Consider the following 18,653-nt stretch of genomic DNA (forward strand, 5'->3'; position numbering starts at 1 on the left):
AGGTATACACGTAATTTCTTCCGTTCCGTATCACGTTGTTCTCATCAGGTTCAGTCGCAGTGACCCAGCAGAGTCTGTATGTGTGGATAAACTTGTTGAAGTGGACTTTGTGTGAACTTCCGGGATAATTCACCGCAGACTCATTTCCTGTTAGCCAACAATGCTACAGGAAGTTAGCCTAGCCTGCTAGCAGGAAGTAGACGGAGCCCGGCTTCACGGTGCAAGTCGGAGTAGCTTCGATAGAGACCGAAGTGTATTTTTCACGGAGCCCAAATGTCCACATAGAGCTGTCTCAATAGACTCTGTGCTGTCCCTTTTATTCGAAAATGTTTTCCATCTGAATGATCTGCTGCTGTCCTACGAAGCTAATGAAGCTAACTTAGCTTGCTAGCTGGAAACAGACGGAGGCGAACGTCATGTAATTTAGCAGCTTAGCGCACATCAGAGAGAGCAGACAGTTTTTAACGGAGTGTGTCTGGAGGATAAGTTGCTGTGAATCAGTGAAAATGTCAAAAGTCCAAACGCTGAGAGCTTTTGTCAAGCAGCGACTGACTGCGGCTGCTGAAGAGATATTTGAGCTGTTTGAAAGAACGATAGCAGAGTACGAGGAGGAACTCTGTCGACAACGAAAACTACTGGACGCTGTTTTCCAGCCTGAAGTCCGGTTACACAGAGCAGGTTTGACTCTTTGCTGCTTATTCTCACTGCAAACTGCTGCAAGTATTCACACCCTGTACTTCAGTGAAAGTATTAATACACACTGGAAATACTCCACTGCGAGTAAAAGTGCTGCATTCAAAACCTCACTGAAGTGAAAGTGAGTATTAGCAGTAAAATGAAGTTCTTAAAGTACTTCACGTGTCAGTAAAGTGTTCCTGTCAGTTTTTCTATCTGCTGTTTGTGGATTCATTTTCCTGCTGCTTTCATGTGTTTGCTGCATTTTACTGCTGTACATGTTTCAGCTTGAGCTCATTTGAAGTACTTAATGTTCTGTTGGTAGTTTAATCTGCAGCAGTACTTCATTTCAGGGCTGCTAGTGGTTCTGTTTAGTTTATGGGTTGACCTTTGACCCACAGAAGGACTTTTGTTTCAAATGTTCAGCAGCCAAATTCACAACTTCGAAGGTTTGTCGATGAAAAGTTCAGTGAGTGATGGTCTGTGGTGAGCATCTTCATCCTCCTCACCTTGTCCTCAAAAACGTATTCACGATCAGACTCAGAAGACTTTATTGATCCCTGACGGGAAATTGATTCAGTTGCTGTTTGTCCAACAGAAATAAAAATAGAAAAGAAAGAAGAATGTAAAAATATGATAGAAATTTGGACATTATACAACGATACAGTCAACAACAATTAGTCAACAATATGAAACATGTTAAGTAACAATAATAATGATGTAAATAATGATATATTGTTGGACACAGATAAGAGTCGAAAGAGGTTGAACCCATGTAAGAACCGAGAGTCAAAGGACTTTTTCTCAGCCGGTCCGAGTGTGGTTATGTAGCACACCTGAGCTTTTGTCGTATTTTCAGTCATAACAATGAGTGAATTTAAGCTGCTGTTATTGTAAGCAGATACTGTCAAGAAATCGTTGGAATAACACTGATAGAGTCAAGTCCAAGGTTTTTCAAACTGAGCCCAGTTCATGGAAGCCAGTAATTTTCCACTAAGCGGGACCCAAAAATAAGGAAGTCACGTCCACACCGAAAAGAGGAAGTCACACAGGCTGGTGGGCCGAACCAAACCACGACGAGCCAAAGGCTCAGTGGAAAATTACCACAAAAGGACTCGTGCAGTCAAGAGGAGGGAAGAAAAGAGCTGGAAAAGGAGAGAACGAGGGTCTTCTTCCTCTCTCTCCACAACCTCAAGCCAACTCCATCAAAATGTTTTCAAGATGAACTTTTTCACATCAGCCGACATCAGTAACCATCACAGCCAATGCCAAATCATTGTTTCTTTCATTTTTACACTGTGAGTGTTCAGTGCTACTCACTCTATGCAGTGTCGGAAAGCAAGGATTCCCGTGAATCGATGGACGGAATCCATTTCCATATACTCATCTGCAGGCATTTACCGGAAAAAAGGTCAAAGTAAAAACCTTTTACTTATAACTTCTCTTCCGCAATGCCAGCACCTCTTACAGTGATTCAAGATCAAAGTTCAGGGTTATCCTTCATCAGAAACCAGACCCGTGCATGGACTCCACGTGGTTCAAGGACAGCTTTGAGTCTGTGTTTGACAGAAATGTGGCAAAAAGTCACATTTTTATTGAGATCATTTATCAGTAAGATGCTGAACATGACACTTATCAACCATCATCAATTCTTTTATACCTTTATGAGGTTTAAGCTCAACGTGAAAACTTACAGCTCAAAGTCATTTATTTCACTTGTACGAATCGAAAAGATTATTTGATCAGAACATGTAATGGTCATACTGCAGCTCTGCCTCAGCCTGCTGACACGCTGGATAAACTGAACATTTGGCTACATAATATATGACCTAACATGGAAATTAGCAAAATGTGACCATTTGACTAAGATGGAATTAAAAACAGATTTGACTTTGTTGCAATGTTTTATTAATTATACCACAGCAGGCAGTTTACATCCAGTCAGAGGAAAAACCTTTGAAAGTGATCACGCAGAGTTTATATATATATTTTATAATCAATGTTTATCGGCGTAATTGATGAGTTGTTTCATCCCCGACAGACAGTGAAAAGGTCTTCTGGATGTTGTGAAGCAGTGAAACACTTTTCTGTCTTCAGCTGAAGTTTATCTGAACTCAGGACTTGTGGGTTTACATGTTCACAGAACACCAACATGGAGTCACAGCTGCTGTGATCGCAGTCGTTTTATGGCATTTCTGCTCTGACAAAATCCAAAGTTTGTGGTTTGTTTTAATTTGAACTGATTTCCAGATTTGTTCTTCAAAATGTGCAACATGTCTTCACACACTGAAGGAAGCAGAGTGTCAGTGGTTTCAATGCTAACAGGAAATGACGGTTTTCTAAAAGGTGCGTTTGTGTTTGATGCTCCTCCACAGACGTCCGGCTGCTGTCGGCGAGTCAAGAAGAGGATCCCCCTGAGCGGCAGGAGTGGAGCCCCAGTCTGGACCAGGAGGACCCAGCAGAGCTGCCACACATTAAAGAGGAACAGGAGGAACTGTGGACCAGTCAGGAGGGAGAGCAGCTTCCAGGGCCGGAGGAGGCCGACATCACCAAGTCCACATTCCCTCCTGTCCCTGTGAAGAGCGAAGAAGAGGATGAAGAGAAACCTCAGTCCTCACAGCTTCATCAGAGACACGCTGAAGACACGGAGACAGAAGCTGATGGAGAGGACTGTGGAGGACCAGAACCAGCCAGGAGCTCAGATCCAGACAGACATTTAGAACCAGACACTGACGACGAGACGTCTCCGTCCTTTGACCCTGAGACCGATGACAGCTGTGACTGGGAGGAGACCAGAGAAGCTCAGTCAGGTTTAAACCCTCTGCAGAACAATGAAGCACCTGTAAGTGATGTGAAATGTAACACTGGACAAACATCAGTCAGCTCCTCTGAATGTGCTTCAAGCTTTGACCACAGTGGAGTCCAAACAGGAGAGAAACCGTTCAGCTGCTCAGTTTGTGGGAAAAGATACAACAGGAAGAACTCCTTAACGTCTCACATGAGACTTCATTCAGAGGGAAAACGTTTCAGCTGCTCAGTTTGTAAGAAAACTTTTCCGTGGAGAGGAAATTTTATGAGACACATGAGAATCCACACAGGAGAGAAACCCTTCAGTTGTTCTGTTTGTGGGAGAAGATTTGCACAAATGAACCATCTGACACAACACTTTAATGTCCATACAGGGGAGAAACCCTTCAGTTGTTCTGTCTGTGATAAAAGATTCTCACAAAGAGCAAATTTGACTGCACACTTAAGAGTTCATACATGAGAAAAAACCTTTCACACATTGTCTTTGAAGCAGAAGCTCAGATTTTAAAGCCTGTTTCTGTCCGGCACTCAGATGTCTGTTGAGAGAGTTGTCGGTTGCTATAATCATGTTTCAGACGAGTATCTTAATCCCAGGACTCGTGTGTATGTTGATTACAGTTGTTTTGTTATGACAACAAAACTCCAAGGGACAATCAAGACAAGATATATCCGTCCACTCCAGATCAGCAAGTGTGTCTAAGACGAGACTCGTCTCATCACTGATCAGTTCAAAACTGTGATCCTGACTCCAAAATAAGTCCTGTTTCATCTTTCCAGCTGAGATGAATCCAAGTGATCATTTTCATTTGTGGAAGTCAGACTGAAGCCTCGCATTATCGTCCTTTGACCTTCACAGTGCATTTGTTCCAGTTTCCATCCATCCGGATGAACACCTCTACAGACTGTCTCCAAGCTGCAGCAGCAGTGTCTTCATGTGCTTTTCTGTAAAGTGACTGAGATCAACGTCCGATGACGTGTTTCTCTCAGTGTTCACCAACATTCTCACTTTCATTCTCTCGCATTGATCCGTTATTCCTTCAGCTATCTGTCCTTTCATTTATTTTCTTTAATCTTTCCCTCTTTCAGCTCAGATTGTATTTTCACTGGTTTCCATTGAGCAGGATGTGGTGGATGAAGCTTCTTCATCGTCCTCATCCCTCTTTTCTCTGGCTGACCGTGAAGTCTTGAGGCGAACCTGAGGTGTTTTGTCTCTTGAGACCATTGTGTCCCATTCAGTAAATTGATATCTTTGGTTAGTCTGATGTTTTTAGCCGGTGGTTTCTAACAGAATGTGAATAAAAGTGTCTCCAGTCTGTCCCCATTTCTCCAGTCTCTCTCTTGGCGAAAAGTGTTTGATCGCTTCATTTCTTTGAGTCCATCCAGGGTGATGGTCACATGGTGCCTTTAGCTTGTTTAGCATTCTTTCATGGAAACCAAATCTGTGTCAAACTCTGTCAGGAAGACTCAGTGAGCAGACTCGGATGCCTTTTCAGCATCCAGCATCCTCTGAAAGCATTTTATTTTTTGTGTATAATCAATAACATGCAGTGTCCTTCCTGTGTTCTTGGATCCTGCCTGATCATGTTGTATGAGTGTGGGCAGGAACTCCTCCCATCTCTTGTCCATAATGGAAGTAAATAAGCAATAATCCACATGAAGATCAGATGTTGGTCTGAATGGTCCACATTCCAGTTTATCTTTGCCTTCTTTTGGTGTTGTTGAGGTTTTGAGGAATGAACTAATTTTAAATTCCTTGTACCATCCTGCCACAGAACCACCTGATCCTGGTGATTGACATCGTTTAAATCTACGAATTCCAGATTTCAATTCATTTTCAGTTGAATCGCTTTAGTTTGTTTAAAGTGGGAACTTCAGGGCATTTCAGTCGGTGTCAGTTTCACTCCACTTCCACCAGGAACTTAAAAATTCTGAGTTTTCTAAAACATTTCACATATTTTTTAATCACTTTTCTTCTTGAATCACTGATTCTGTGCATCATATTTTTGCTGTTAAACTACAATCCACTTTCATAGTCTCTCCGATCAGCATGAGTCTGTGCTGCTAGAAAGGTATTCTTTCCTAACACAAGTCCAAAACCAAACAGACTGAGCTTTAGAAGATCTCACCTTGATATGTCCATGTCAGGCTTATGACAGAATGAGGACTGTGGATCTTGGCCCCCATCACAGACACTGGGATCACATTAGACACAGTCGTTCGTCTCAGTCACATCAGTCTTTTCAGGGCCAGTATGAGGCAGAGCACTGATTGCAGAGGCCAGTGACTCTTGTTTATATGTTGAGAGAACGTGTTCTCACTCTTTCTGATTGAAGAGCTGATCTTTCCCAACATCTCAGGCAGCACAACGAAAATCACCGGTGATTTGGGCACCTCGGGCCTCCTGGACAACCTGTTCAGTGCAGCCCAATGATTTCATGTTGTGGGTTGTCAGACACGTTTGCTGGTTCAGCATTTAACAGCACATATGTTCAGTTCCTTATGTTGACTTTTCATGTCGTCAACAGATTCAGATGTCAGAGCAGCTTTCAAATTCTCCTTCTGAATGAGTTTTCATCTTCTTAGCGATTAGCTCACCACAAACCTGCCTGCAGAACACTGCCTCTGTTCCATTGTAATCTGTGAAAGCTGCTTGTTGGGCATCCAAACTCCACCGAAGAACATAAACTTTATCCAGCAGCATTTGTCCTCACAACTCCTTTCAGCAAGTTCACAGCTGAAATGACTCTGAGTTTGACCTTTTTCATTGCTGTGAGCTCGTCCGTGCTCAGGCACCATGGGTCGTCTCTTACTTCAACAAAAACATATTTTTGTGTCCTTTTGTCTCAGGAAGCGTAACATTTGGCATACTTGAGTTTTGTTGACCAGCACCATAATGCATTGACTTAATCAGCTGTTCCCCTTGTATTGCATTCAGGGACCACTCAGAAGAATGTGTCAGTGTAGCATTTTCTGTTATTTTCTTCATTGCAGAAAATTGCATTTTTCTATTTTTGAATTGCCTTGCAGCCCTGATCAAAGGACCTCGTATGTGGCCCGGCGGCCAGAGGTTCCCCATCAGAGGGTTAACAGGAAAGGACCTTTTTCTAAAAGGTGTGTTTGTGTTTGATGCTCCTCCACAGACGTCCGGCTGCTGTCGGCGAGTCAAGAAGAGGATCCCCCTGAGCGGCAGGAGTGGAGCCCCAGTCTGGACCAGGAGGACCCAGCAGAGCTGCCACACATTAAAGAGGAACAGGAGGAACTGTGGACCAGTCAGGAGGGAGAGCAGCTTCCAGGGCCGGAGGAGGCCGACATCACCAAGTCCACATTCCCTCCTGTCCCTGTGAAGAGCGAAGAAGAGGATGAAGAGAAACCTCAGTCCTCACAGCTTCATCAGAGACACGCTGAAGACACGGAGACAGAAGCTGATGAAGAGGACTGTGGAGGACCAGAACCAGCCAGGAGCTCAGATCCAGACAGACATTTAGAACCAGACACTGACGACAAGACAGCAGATTTTTCTGAATTTGAGGAAAAAGTTGGTGGTGATTGGAAGAAGAGCAGTGAAACTCAGTCAGGTTTAAACATTCTGAAAAATAGCAGTGGATGTAACATTGCCACAAAATTGTTTAGCTGCTTTGTGTGTCATAAACGATTCAGCCAAAACTCGAATCTGAGGACAAACATGAGAATTCACACAGGAGAGAAACCATTTGGTTGCTCACTTTGCAGTAAAAGATTTGAACAAAAAGTACACCTGAAGCAACACATGGCACTCCACACGGGGGAGAAATGATACATTTGCAGTGATTGTGATAAAAGATTCACTTGGCAGTCTCAGCTCAAAGCCCATTAGTGTGCTGGTCTTCAATCCTCACAGCTTCATCAAAGCCAAACTGAAGAGAACAGGGATGCAGAGCATGTGAAAAGAGAGGCTGATGGAGAGGACTGTGGAGGACCAGAACCAGATAGAAACTCAGATCCAGACAGACATTTAGAACCAGACACTGACAACAAGACGTCTCACTCCTCAAAACCTGAGACTGATGACAGCTGTGACTGGGAGGAGACCAGAGAAGCTCAGTCAAGTTTAAACCCTCTGCAGAACAATGAAGCACCTGTAAGTGATGTGAAATGTAACACTGGACAAACATCAGTCAGCTCCTCTGAATGTGCTTCAAGCTTTGACCACAGTGGAGTCCAAACAGGAGAGAAACCGTTCAGCTGCTCAGTTTGTGGTACAAGTTACCAATGTAAGAAATCATTAAGGAATCACATGAGACTTCATTCAGAGGGAAAACATTTCAGATGCTCAGTTTGTGAAAAGACTTTTCTTTGGAAAAAACATGTTGTGACACACATGAGAATCCACACAGGAGAGAAACCCTTCAGTTGTTCTGTCTGCGATACAAGATTTGCACAAAGCTCATGCTTGACCTCACACTTAAGAATTCATAGAGGAGAAAAACCTTTCACATGCTCACTTTGTAAACTAAATTTCAGCCTCAAAAGCAGTTTGACCTAACACATGAGAATGCATACTGGGGAGAAACCCTTCAGTTGTTCTGTCTGTGGTACAAGATTTGCACAAAGCTCAAATTTGACCCGCCACTTAAGAATTCATAAAGAAGAAAAACCTTTCACTTGCTCAGTATGTAAAGCGATTTTCCGTTATAGACATGTTTTGATTGAACACATGAGGCTCCACACGGGGGAGAAACCCTTCAGTTGTTCTGTCTGTGGTAAAAGAGTTGCACGAGGTAATGCTTTGACTTCACATTCAAGAGTTCATTCAGAAGAAAAACCTTTTATGTGCTCAGTTTGTAAAGCAAGTTTTCGTTACAGACATATTTTGGTCCAACACTTGAGGATTCACACGGGGGAGAAACCCTTCTGCTATTCTGTCTGCGGTAAAGGATTCACAGAACGTTCAAATCTGACTGCACACATCAGAGTTCATGCCGGAGAAAAACCTTTCACGTGCTCAGTTTGTCAGGCAAGTTACAGGGATAGTGGCACTTTGTCCAGACACTTGAGAGTACATTCAGGGGAGAAACCATTTAGTTGCAGCATTTGCATGAAAAGATTCACTCAGCAGGCTTATATCAAATATCACAAGTGTGTTGGTAAGAGCAGCGAAAATCAATGAAGCTGCAGAGAAACTTTTTGAACCAGTTTCTTCCAGCAGGATTGAAGGACTGAGGACAAGACTTGACTCAACACTGATCAGATCAAAACTGTGATTCAGACTCCAAAATAAGTCCTGCTTCATCTTTCCAGCTCAGATGAATCCAAGTGATCATTTTCATTTGTGGAAGTCAGACTGAAGCCTCACATTAACTTCACCTTCATGTGCTTTTCTGTGAGGTGACTGAGATCAACGTCTGATGACGTGTTTCTCATTTTGTAGCTTCATGGTTCACTCGCTCACAACTCAGCTTCATCTTCACTTCATGATTCAACCAGTAGAGTTTCATGTCCCTCACAGTCGTCACATCAACAGTATTTAAATGATTACTTTTAAGCTGATATCCGTTGTAAACTTTTTATCAACCATTAGAAGTGACTAAGAAAAAATGTTGTGCTTTTGTAAGTGTGTGGATTTTTTGTTGATCATGTGTCGTATTAATTGGGATTCGACTGGAAGTAATCATTATGCATGAATTGAAAAAAAAGAGCGAATGTTGTCAACGCTGAAGCTAAAAAAAGCAGTTTCTGTCTTGTTTCAGGTGTTTTTAATGATGAGAAAAAAGGTGGTTGTCCACCATGATGATCATGTTCACGAACTCTTTGATTGTATCTGTGGAGACAAAATAAACAGATGAATGAAAAACCTCATGTAGGAAATGTTTGTGTGACTGCGAACATGCTGATGTTCAGTCAGTCGAGATGTGATTGGACTGTTTGGAGTTTTTGTGGATTCGATGAGGAAGAAGAAAAAAAAGGGCGACCTTTGGTTCTGCTGCATCGATGTTAAATGTCCATCGTGGGTCAAACCATCTGTCCTCTCTGTCCAAAATATGTTTGTCGTTGTCCTTCAGCGAGTGTCCCTCATCTTTCAGGTGGAGGTAAACTTGAAGAGTTGGTCCTCCTGTGTTGAGCCAAGATTTTTCTCCACAGCGTGAGAAACATCATCAAGGAGGAAACACAAAGTCCAGCAGGAATCCCTCCTTTCTGACTGCTGTGAGGACGTGTCCCCTGATGTCCACTGGATGGCAGCAGCGTCTCACTGAACTCCAGCATTTGTGCTGATCTTTGTCTTGCTGTCAGTTTGTGTGTGAGGAGCAGCTCCAGAGAGTCCAGCACTGACTAACAGACTGGACCAGGCTCTTTGAACGCGCCTTATTGACACTGTTGCTTTGAGAACAATGCCTGAAGGACTCCAATTTAAGGCGGTAATGTTTTTAAAGGAAGTATTCAGAGGATGATTGGTTGTTCTCAGTGTTACTGATTCATGTTTGATGTCTTCTGTCAATGCTTTGTGGGTTGTTGGGCCGTTAGTGTGGAAAGATGATTACTTGAAGAGTTGCTTTCAGTCTGCTTGTCTTTTTTCTGCAGAGTGACAAGATTTTATTTTCATTGATTTCTGCTGTTTGTTTCTTCTTGCCTCGCCTTCATCTTGACACTCAGCTGCTGCTGTTATGAGATTATTATATTATTGTATTTCTTCATGTGTCAAACAGTTATTCATCCGGACTGAAGCGGATGTTAGAACTGACTTCAGATTCAGAATCAGAATCACCTTTAAAGGTCAAGTGTGTGAACACAGAGAAGGAATCTGACTCCAGTTTTTCATTGATCTCAGTGAGCCAACACAGGAAAAGACACCACAGCCAAGAACAAGGACAGCTGAACAGATAAGAGTGGACAGGACTGAGACACACGTATGTGGAACACAAGTCGACGTATAAATACAGATAAAAAGCAGCAATGACCAACAACATTAATAGAAATTATGCACAATTCAAGTGTTGTGTACGTTGTAAACAATACAAATTGTGCAAAGAAATAAATATTGAATGGATACATGAGTGGATAATGATGTTCAGGGTATTCAGGAACGTTTTGAACGGGCGTTGCATATATTATGTATAATAAACGTTTTGTCACCTTTATTTTGAAAAGCAACAAAGAATTGGAGCCGGAAGTAAGTGTACATCCCGTGGCTAACATGCTAACTGCTTCCGTTCCGTATCACGTTGTTCTCATCAGTCGCAGACAGTGACCCAGCACAGCCTGTATGTGTGGATAAACTTGTTGAAGTGGACTTTGTGTGAACTTCCGAGATGATTCACCGCAGACTCCTCTTCTGTTAGCCAACGATGCAACAGGGAGTTAGCCTAGCTTGCTAGCGGGAAGTAGACGGAGTCCGGCCTCACGGTGCGAGTGGGGTAGTAGCTTCGATAGAGACCGAGGTGTATTTTTCACGGAGCCCAAATGTCCAGATAGAGCTGTTTGAATAGACTCTGTACTGTCCTCTTTGTTTGAACTGTTTTCCATCTGAATGATCTGCTGCTGTCCTACGAAGCTAATGAAGCTAACTTAGCTTGCTAGCTGGAAACAGACGGAGGCGAACGTCATGTAATTTAGCAGCTTAGCGCACATCAGAGAGAGCAGACAGTTTTTAACGGAGTGTGTCTGGAGGATAAGTTGCTGTGAATCAGTGAAAATGTCAAAAGTCCAAACGCTGAGAGCTTTTGTCAAGCAGCGACTGACTGCGGCTGCTGAAGAGATATTTGAGCTGTTTGAAAGAACGATAGCAGAGTACGAGGAGGAACTTTGTCGACAACGAAAACTGCTGGACGCTGTTTTCCAGCCTGAAGTCCGGTTACACAGAGCAGGTTTGACTCTTTACTGCTTATTTTCATTCTCTCGCATTGATCCGTTATTCCTTCAGCTGTCTGTCCTTTCATTTATTTTCTTTAATCTTTCCTTCTGTCAGAGGTGATTTCAGACTCGGATCATCGATCGTTTTCGTGAAACTCCGTCAGTTGTTTTCAGCTCAGATTGTATTTTCACTGGTTTCCATTGAGCAGGTTGTGGTAGATGAAGCGTCTTCATCGTCCTCATCCCTCTTTTCCCTGGCTGTCCGTGAAGGTCAATCTCTATTGGCATTCTGAAATAATTCAAAATGTAGGAAATATATTGATTTTAACAGATTACATCGTTGAGCTGAAACAACAGAAAATAGATCAGATCAACCACACCAATTCAGTCCTTACAGGCAGCAAGTGTTCAGGATACAGAATAGAAAAGCAACTGTGTACATATACATTATGTACAGATTTTGAAAATACGACGTACCGTAAAAAGTACTATTACCAATATTCTTTTGAGAAAATGCACGTGTTGCGTTGCACTTCAGAAGTATTAGGTCCCTGTATGTGGACAACATATACAGTTTATTAAAATACTGTCGCCAATATGGATAATCAACAGAGTTATTGCACAGTTGAGAGAAATATAGAGACTGCACCAGATGAAATGGATCATGTGGTCATATATTAGCTTTGCTAACAGTCATGCTAAACTGTTAAACAGTCTGGCAGCTGTTGGATGAAGGACCTGAGGTAGCTTCTTTCTTAGAGAGTGGATGCAGAATCTTTTACTGAAGGAGCTGCTTAAGGCCCCCACCATCTCATGCAGGGGGTGGGATGGGTTGTCCACGACTGGTGTCAGCTTGTCTAACATCCTCCTCTCACCCACCTCCTCCATGGTGTCCAGAGGGCAGTCCAGGACAGAGCCGGCTCTCCTGACCAGTTTGTTTAGTCTTTTCCTGTCCCTCTCAGAGCTTCCACAGCCCCAGCAGACCTCTGCATACAAGCCTGCAGATGCCACCAAAGAGTCATAAAATGTTTCTAACAGTGTCCTTCATACTCCAAAGGACCTCAGTCTTCTTAGCAGGTGGAGACAACTTGTCCTGTACAGGGTACCTGTGTTATTTGTCCAGTCCAGTTTGTTGTTGAGGTATTTGTACTCGCCCACAATCTAAATGTCCAAACCCTGGATGTTCTCCACTGTAGTCTGTGGCACCTTCCTGTGGAGGTCTGTCACCATCTCCTTTGGTCTTGCTGGCGTTTATGTGCAGGTGGTTCAGTCCACATTGGCCGGCAAAGTTGCTCACATTCTCCCTGTATTGTGATACATGTCCAACTCTGGCTGTATCATTGGAGAACTTCTGGATGTGTCATCTGTCCGATGTGTCGAGGGTGAAGAGGAAAGGGGAGTGATGTCACTGTGGGGGGAGGTGAATGTAGTCTGTGATGTTGAGCGGAGGGAGGTTAAGTGGTGTGAGGAGGGTGTGAAGAATTAATGCCGCCTCTGGTGGGTGGGGGGAGGAACGGGGGTAGAATCAAATCTGTTGAAAATAGGTTAAGTTCATGTGCCCGTTCCCAGTCTCCAGATCTCCAGATTCAGGGCCCCTCCCGGCGTTGTTACCATGACCTGAGGTGGTTTTCAGGTGCTTCCAAAACTCTCTGGCGTTGTTCCCCTAGAGGCGATCCTCCAGCGTCCTCTTGTAGCTGTCCTTGCCTCTCCTTATATCCTGTGTCAGCTCCCTCTGCACCCTCCTCAGCTTTGTCCCCTGATCGAAAGACCCTCCTCTTTTTGTTCAGGAGGTCGTTCAGCTCTGGGGACACCCAGGGTTTGTTGTTTGGGAAACACCGTACCTTCTTTGTGGGCTCAGTGTTTTCCACACAGAAGTTGACGTTGTCCTTGATGCAGGTTGTTAAACTTTCAGTGTCATCCCAGTGTGAACTGCACAACACATCCCATTCCCAGTGGTGTCAAAGCAGTCCCTCAGTGCCATGCTGGACTCCTCTGACATCTTCTCACATACCTGATGGTTGGTGGTTATTTATTCACCAAAAGTATGTATGCAGGGAGGAGTGAACCAGATTGTGATCGGGTCGACCCAGTGGGGGAAGGGGGAGCGTCCTGTAAGCGTCCTTAGTGTTTGTATACACTAAGTCTAGTGTTTTATCGTCTCTGGTGGGGCGTTTAACATACTGGATGAGGGTGGGGAGAGTGGAGGACAGGGAAACGTGATTGAAGTCACCAGAGATGAGGAGGAGGGCCTGGGGGTGCCATGTCTGCAGCTGTGAAACAATGTGTAGGAGCTCACATGCTGCTGCTGCATCTGTGGGGGGGGGGGGGGGTTCCCAACTTGTTTTAAGTTCTTAGTTGACCTTGTGATAATTGATCATATTGTTCATTGATTTGGGTCAATTTAGGAAAAGAGGATGTTGGTTTCTCTAAATGAAAACATGAAACAACAATGAATAATATGAAAATATAATCTGTGTCACAGGAAAATTTATGCTCTGTTATGCATTCTTCCTCAGATAAAGTACATGTACCTTGAATTTGCACTTCAGGGTTCAGTCTGGAGGATTCAGGGGGGTCTTTCGGCAGAGATGGAATTCAAAATTCATTGCTCTGTTTTCATTAGTGTTGAATGACCTGAAAATCAGAATCTTTGAGTTTTCGCTTCCTTAGAATGAGCTTTTTATATCGCCAGAGGGATCAGGTCCTCTTTCAGAGTCCACCGTGTTGCACCAACATGTTTCTACATCAGCCCACCACTGACGAATCAAACACAGACTCGAGAGATGGACTTACTTGTTTTTTGCAGACACGATTGGGCAGGGTGAGGCGAGGAGTGTTCAGTTGTTTGCAGTCTTCAACCCCACAACCAGATGCCATAAAATCCTACACACTGGACCTTTATGGACAGTGCTTGAGTAAATGCACTTACATTCCACCACTGGCAAATAAGCAGACTTGTACGAGACTACATTGTGGGCGATCTGCAGCCTTTACAGCTTATTAAAAAAAAACAACAGATGACATCAACATCAGTGTTAACTGGCTGTAAATGGATCCTTTCCTAACGTGGTTCAAATCTAAACAGATTGGATTTGAAACGATCTTGATGTGATTTATCTTTGTGAGTTTTATTGTAGTTTTCAGGTCAACAATGATTTTGTTTGTTCAGACTGTTGACTTTCATTCCAGTGGGTCATTTTGACCTTTCTGCAACTTCCTTTGTGATGTGTCAATCACCTTTTTTTCTACACAGCAAGACAGAAACGAATAGAATGACTTCTGATAAAGAAAACAAACCGTTCAGTTTTTCTTGAAATTGTTTGCATTCACATAATGTTGTTAAAAAGATTTCACATAGAAACATTCAGGTTTGACGATGAACGCGAGTCATTTTTCTCCCAAGTTCATTCAAAGGTATCAGAGGGTTAACAGGAAATGACGGTTTTCTAAAAGGTGCGTTTGTGTTTGATGCTCCTCCACAGACATCCGGCTGCTGTCGGCGAGTCAAGAAGAGGATCCCCCTGAGCAGCAGGAGTGGAGCCCCAGTCTGGACCAGGAGGACCCAGCAGAGCTGCCACACATTAAAGAGGAACAGGAGGAACTGTGGACCAGTCAGGAGGGAGAGCAGCTTCCAGGGCTGGCGGAGACCGATATCATTAAGTTCACATTCCCTCCTGTCCCTGTGAAGAGTGAAGAAGAGGATGAAGAGAAACCTCAGTCCTCACAGCTTCATCAGAGACACGCTGAAGACATGAAGACAGAAGCTGATGGAGAGGACTGTGGAGGACCAGAACCAGCCAGGAGCTCAGATCCAGACAGACATTTAGAACCAGACACTGACGCCGAGACATCTCAGTCCTCTGAACCTGAGAGTGATGACAGCTGTGACTGGGAGGAGACCAGAGAAGCTCAGTCAGGTTTAAACCCTCTGCAGAACAATGAAGCACCTGTAAGTGATGTGAAATGTAACAGTGGACAAACATCAGTCAGCTCCTCTGAATGTGCTTCAAGCTTTGACCACAGTGGAGTCCAAACAGGACAGAAACCATTTAGTTGCTCAGTTTGCGGTAAAAAATACAAACGGAAGAAGTCTTTAATGGATCACATGAGACTTCACTCAGAGGGAAAATATTTCAGCTGCTCAGTTTGTAAAAAAAAATTTCAATGGAAAACAAATCTTCGGAGGCACATGAGAGTCCACACAGGAGAGAAACCCTTCAGCTGTTCCATCTGTGGTAAAGGGTTTGCTCAAAGCTCAAATTTGACCTCACACCAAAGAGTTCACACAGGAGAAAAAACATTTACATGCTCAGTTTGTCAAGCAAGTTTCAGTTGCAGAAGCAATTTGTCCACACACATGAGAATACATACTGGGGAGAAACCATTTAGTTGCTCCGTGTGTGGTAGAAGATTTACAGAAGGCTCAGCTTTGACCCGACACTTAAGAGTTCACACAGGAGAAAAACCTTTTGCATGCTCGGTTTGTAAAGTGAGTTTCCGTTACAGACACACTTTGGTCCAACACAAGAGGCTCCACACAGGGGAGAAACCCTTCAGTTGTTCCGTCTGTGGTAAAGGATTCGCACAAGGCTATGCTTTGACTTCACATTTAAGAGTTCATACAGAAGAAAAACCTTTCACATGCTCCGTTTGTAAAGTGAGTTTCCGTTACAGACACATTTTGGTCCAACACATGAGGATTCACACAGGAGAGAAACCCTTCAGTTGTTCTGTCTGTGGTTTAAGATTTGCCCGAAAGGAACATATGAGTCAACACTCAAGTGTCCACACAGGGGAGAAACCCTTCAGTTGCTCTGTCTGTGGTGCAAGGTTTACTCGGCGTTCACATTTGACCGTACACTTACGAGTTCATACAGGAGAAAAACCTTTCAGCTGCTCCGTTTGTAAAGCGAGTTTCAGTGTCAGAAGCACTTTGTCCACACACATGCGAATGCATACTGGGGAGAAACCTTTTAGTTGTTCAGTTTGTGGTAAAAGATTTGCACTACATGGAAGTCTGAGACGCCACTTGACTGTCCACACAGGGGAGTAAGCATTCAGTTGGAACATTAGTCATAAAGGATTCACTCGGCAGGCTTAAATCAACAATCACAAGAGTGTTGGTGAGAACAGCAGAAAAAAATGAAGCTGCAGAGACGCTTGTTGAACTAACTTTGCAAAGTGTGACTGAGATCAACGTCCGATGACGTTTCTCTCAGCGTTCACCAACACGTCACTGATTCAAACTTGTGGCTGCAGCTTCATTTTGTAGCTTCATGATTCACTGAACTCACAACTGAATCTTAAATGCCTCATTTAAACTCCAGTAAACATTGACTTTACTGACCAGCTCGAGGTCATAAGCAAATGATAACTTTGAAACAGAAAACGTCTTCCTGTCAGGTTGTTTTTGTCTGTGAAACTAAAGTCTAAAGTGTTTTGACACATTTCAGGTGTTTTCTAAAGTGTCATTTGTCTTGATTTTAGTGCAGCGACCTGCTTCTTCTGTCTTGTTTCAGGATGAAGATTCATTTCAAGAAGATTTCTGAATTAAATGAATTTTTCACTTGAAACTGTTAAAACACTTTTTTGTTTGTTTTGAGAAAATGTTTTTGAGCGCTCAACAGGTATAAATGTACAATATGTACAAAGTTTTTTTTAATGATCAATTTTCTGTTGGTTTATGATATCCATTGGAAACTTTTTGTTTACCTTTAAATATGACTGAGAAAATGTGTAATGATTTAATAACTCTTGATTTATCATTTGGAAAACCAAATAGTCACAGAACAGTATGTCAAGCCTATCTCGGCCTTTCAGGGAGGTCGACGTTGGCGTTTATTGGGGGGAAAATCAGGAGAAGCAGAAATCTTACTGAAATATGAAGAACTGTTTTTCCAAAATGTTTCATTAATGTTTTATCATTTTGAGATTTTCAATTTTTTACTCCAAACTTCTTGTAATATTCTCACTAGTTAAACATATATTTGCCTTTGTTTGAAGAAAATGTTTGAAGAAGCTCAATAACAGGCAGATACAAGTCACTACAATATTTCTGAATGATTGCTTTTCTGCTGATATCCGTCGTAAACTTTTTATCAACCATTAGAAGTGACTAAGAAAAAATGTTGTGCTTTTGTAAGTGTGTGGATTTTTTTGTTGATCATGTGTCGTATTAATTGGGATTCGACTGGAAGTAATCATTATGCATGAATTGAAAAAAAAGAGCGAATGTTGTCGACGCTGAAGCTAAAAAAAGCAGTTTCTGTCTTGTTTCGGGTGTTTTTAATGATGAGAAAAAAGGTGGTTGTCCATGATGATCATGTTCATGAACTCTTTGATTGTATCTGTGGAGACAAAATAAACAGATGAATGAAAAACCTCATGTAGGAAATGTTTGTGTGACTGCGAACATGCTGATGTTCAGTCAGTCGAGATGTGATTGGACTGTTTGGAGTTTTTGTGGATTCGATGAGGAAGAAGAAAAAAAAGGGCGACCTTTGGTTCTGCTGCATCGATGTTAAATGTCCACCATGGGTCGAACCATCTGTCCTCTCTGTCCAAAATATGTTTGTTGTTGTCCTCCAGCGAGTGTCCCTCATCTTTCAGGTGAAACAGAACATCATTTACCAACTCAGACAGGTGGGTCCAAGTTCCAGGATGGACAATGTCGTGAATGACTTTGGGTGGACGCTGTGGAGAGTTTTAATGGTGAAGCTGCTCCAATCAAGCAGGTGGCTGTAATGTAACTCGTATGAGTTCCCCCGCTATAAAACTCCAGAGAAGCAGATAGGCGGTTAGCAGGAAGTGGACGGAGCCTGGTGTCACAGTGCGACTCGGAGTAGCTTCAGTAGAGACCGAAGTGTCCAAATGTCCAGATAGAGCTGTCTGAATAGACTCTGTGCTGTCCCCTTTATTTGAAAATGCTTTCCATCTGAATGATCTGCTGCTGTCCTACGAAGCTAATGAAGCTAACTTAGCTTGCTAGCTGGAAATAGACGGAGGTGAACGCCATGACGCAGGACGTCTTCCACAGCACCAGGACTCTCTGCAGGCTCAGGCTCAGGTTGAAGAGGTGTCCCAGGATCACGGACAGCTGGCTGGCACAAGTCCTCAGGACTCTGGGACTAATGCTGTCAGGGCCAGCAGCCTTGCCCAGGTGCAGCATCTCCAGCTGTCTTCTCACCTGCCCGCAGTCACACAGGGGATGATGCTCGTGGAGGGGGTGCTGTGGGGGGTGGTGGGGAATGTGGGAGTTGAGGCCAAGGGAGTGAGGGGAGGTATCACCAGGGAGGGGTTAGAGTTGGAGGGAGAAAGCTTGGGCAGTGGGGTTGTGGAGATGTAGG

At 43.3% G+C, this 18,653-nt stretch overlaps 2 protein-coding genes and 1 pseudogene across 3 annotated transcripts in view; all 3 read left to right on the top strand.

Annotated features, from left to right (window-relative positions):
- The window catches only part of LOC143315813 (NLR family CARD domain-containing protein 3-like), a 104,317-nt gene that overhangs the window by 56,265 nt on the left and 29,399 nt on the right, over positions 1 to 18,653 (top strand). The window lies entirely within an intron of this gene.
- On the top strand, positions 49 to 17,684 carry LOC143315828 (uncharacterized). 2 transcript variants are annotated; one of them, XM_076723332.1, is made up of 2 exons: positions 49 to 678; positions 14,790 to 17,684. In XM_076723332.1, the coding sequence occupies exons 1-2, from the start codon at positions 507 to 509 to the stop codon at positions 16,358 to 16,360; spliced, it is 1,743 nt and encodes a 580-aa protein (XP_076579447.1). In that variant the 5' UTR covers positions 49 to 506; the 3' UTR covers positions 16,361 to 17,684. The 2 variants fall into 2 exon arrangements, with proteins under 2 accessions (XP_076579447.1, XP_076579448.1); XM_076723333.1 differs by lacking the exon at positions 14,790 to 17,684 and adding an exon at positions 3,051 to 9,250.
- Positions 6,611 to 8,005, top strand: LOC143315853 (uncharacterized; annotated as a pseudogene).

This window comes from Chaetodon auriga, chromosome 23 (genome assembly GCF_051107435.1).
Source record: "Chaetodon auriga isolate fChaAug3 chromosome 23, fChaAug3.hap1, whole genome shotgun sequence".
NCBI classification, from domain to species: Eukaryota; Metazoa; Chordata; class Actinopteri; order Chaetodontiformes; family Chaetodontidae; genus Chaetodon; species Chaetodon auriga.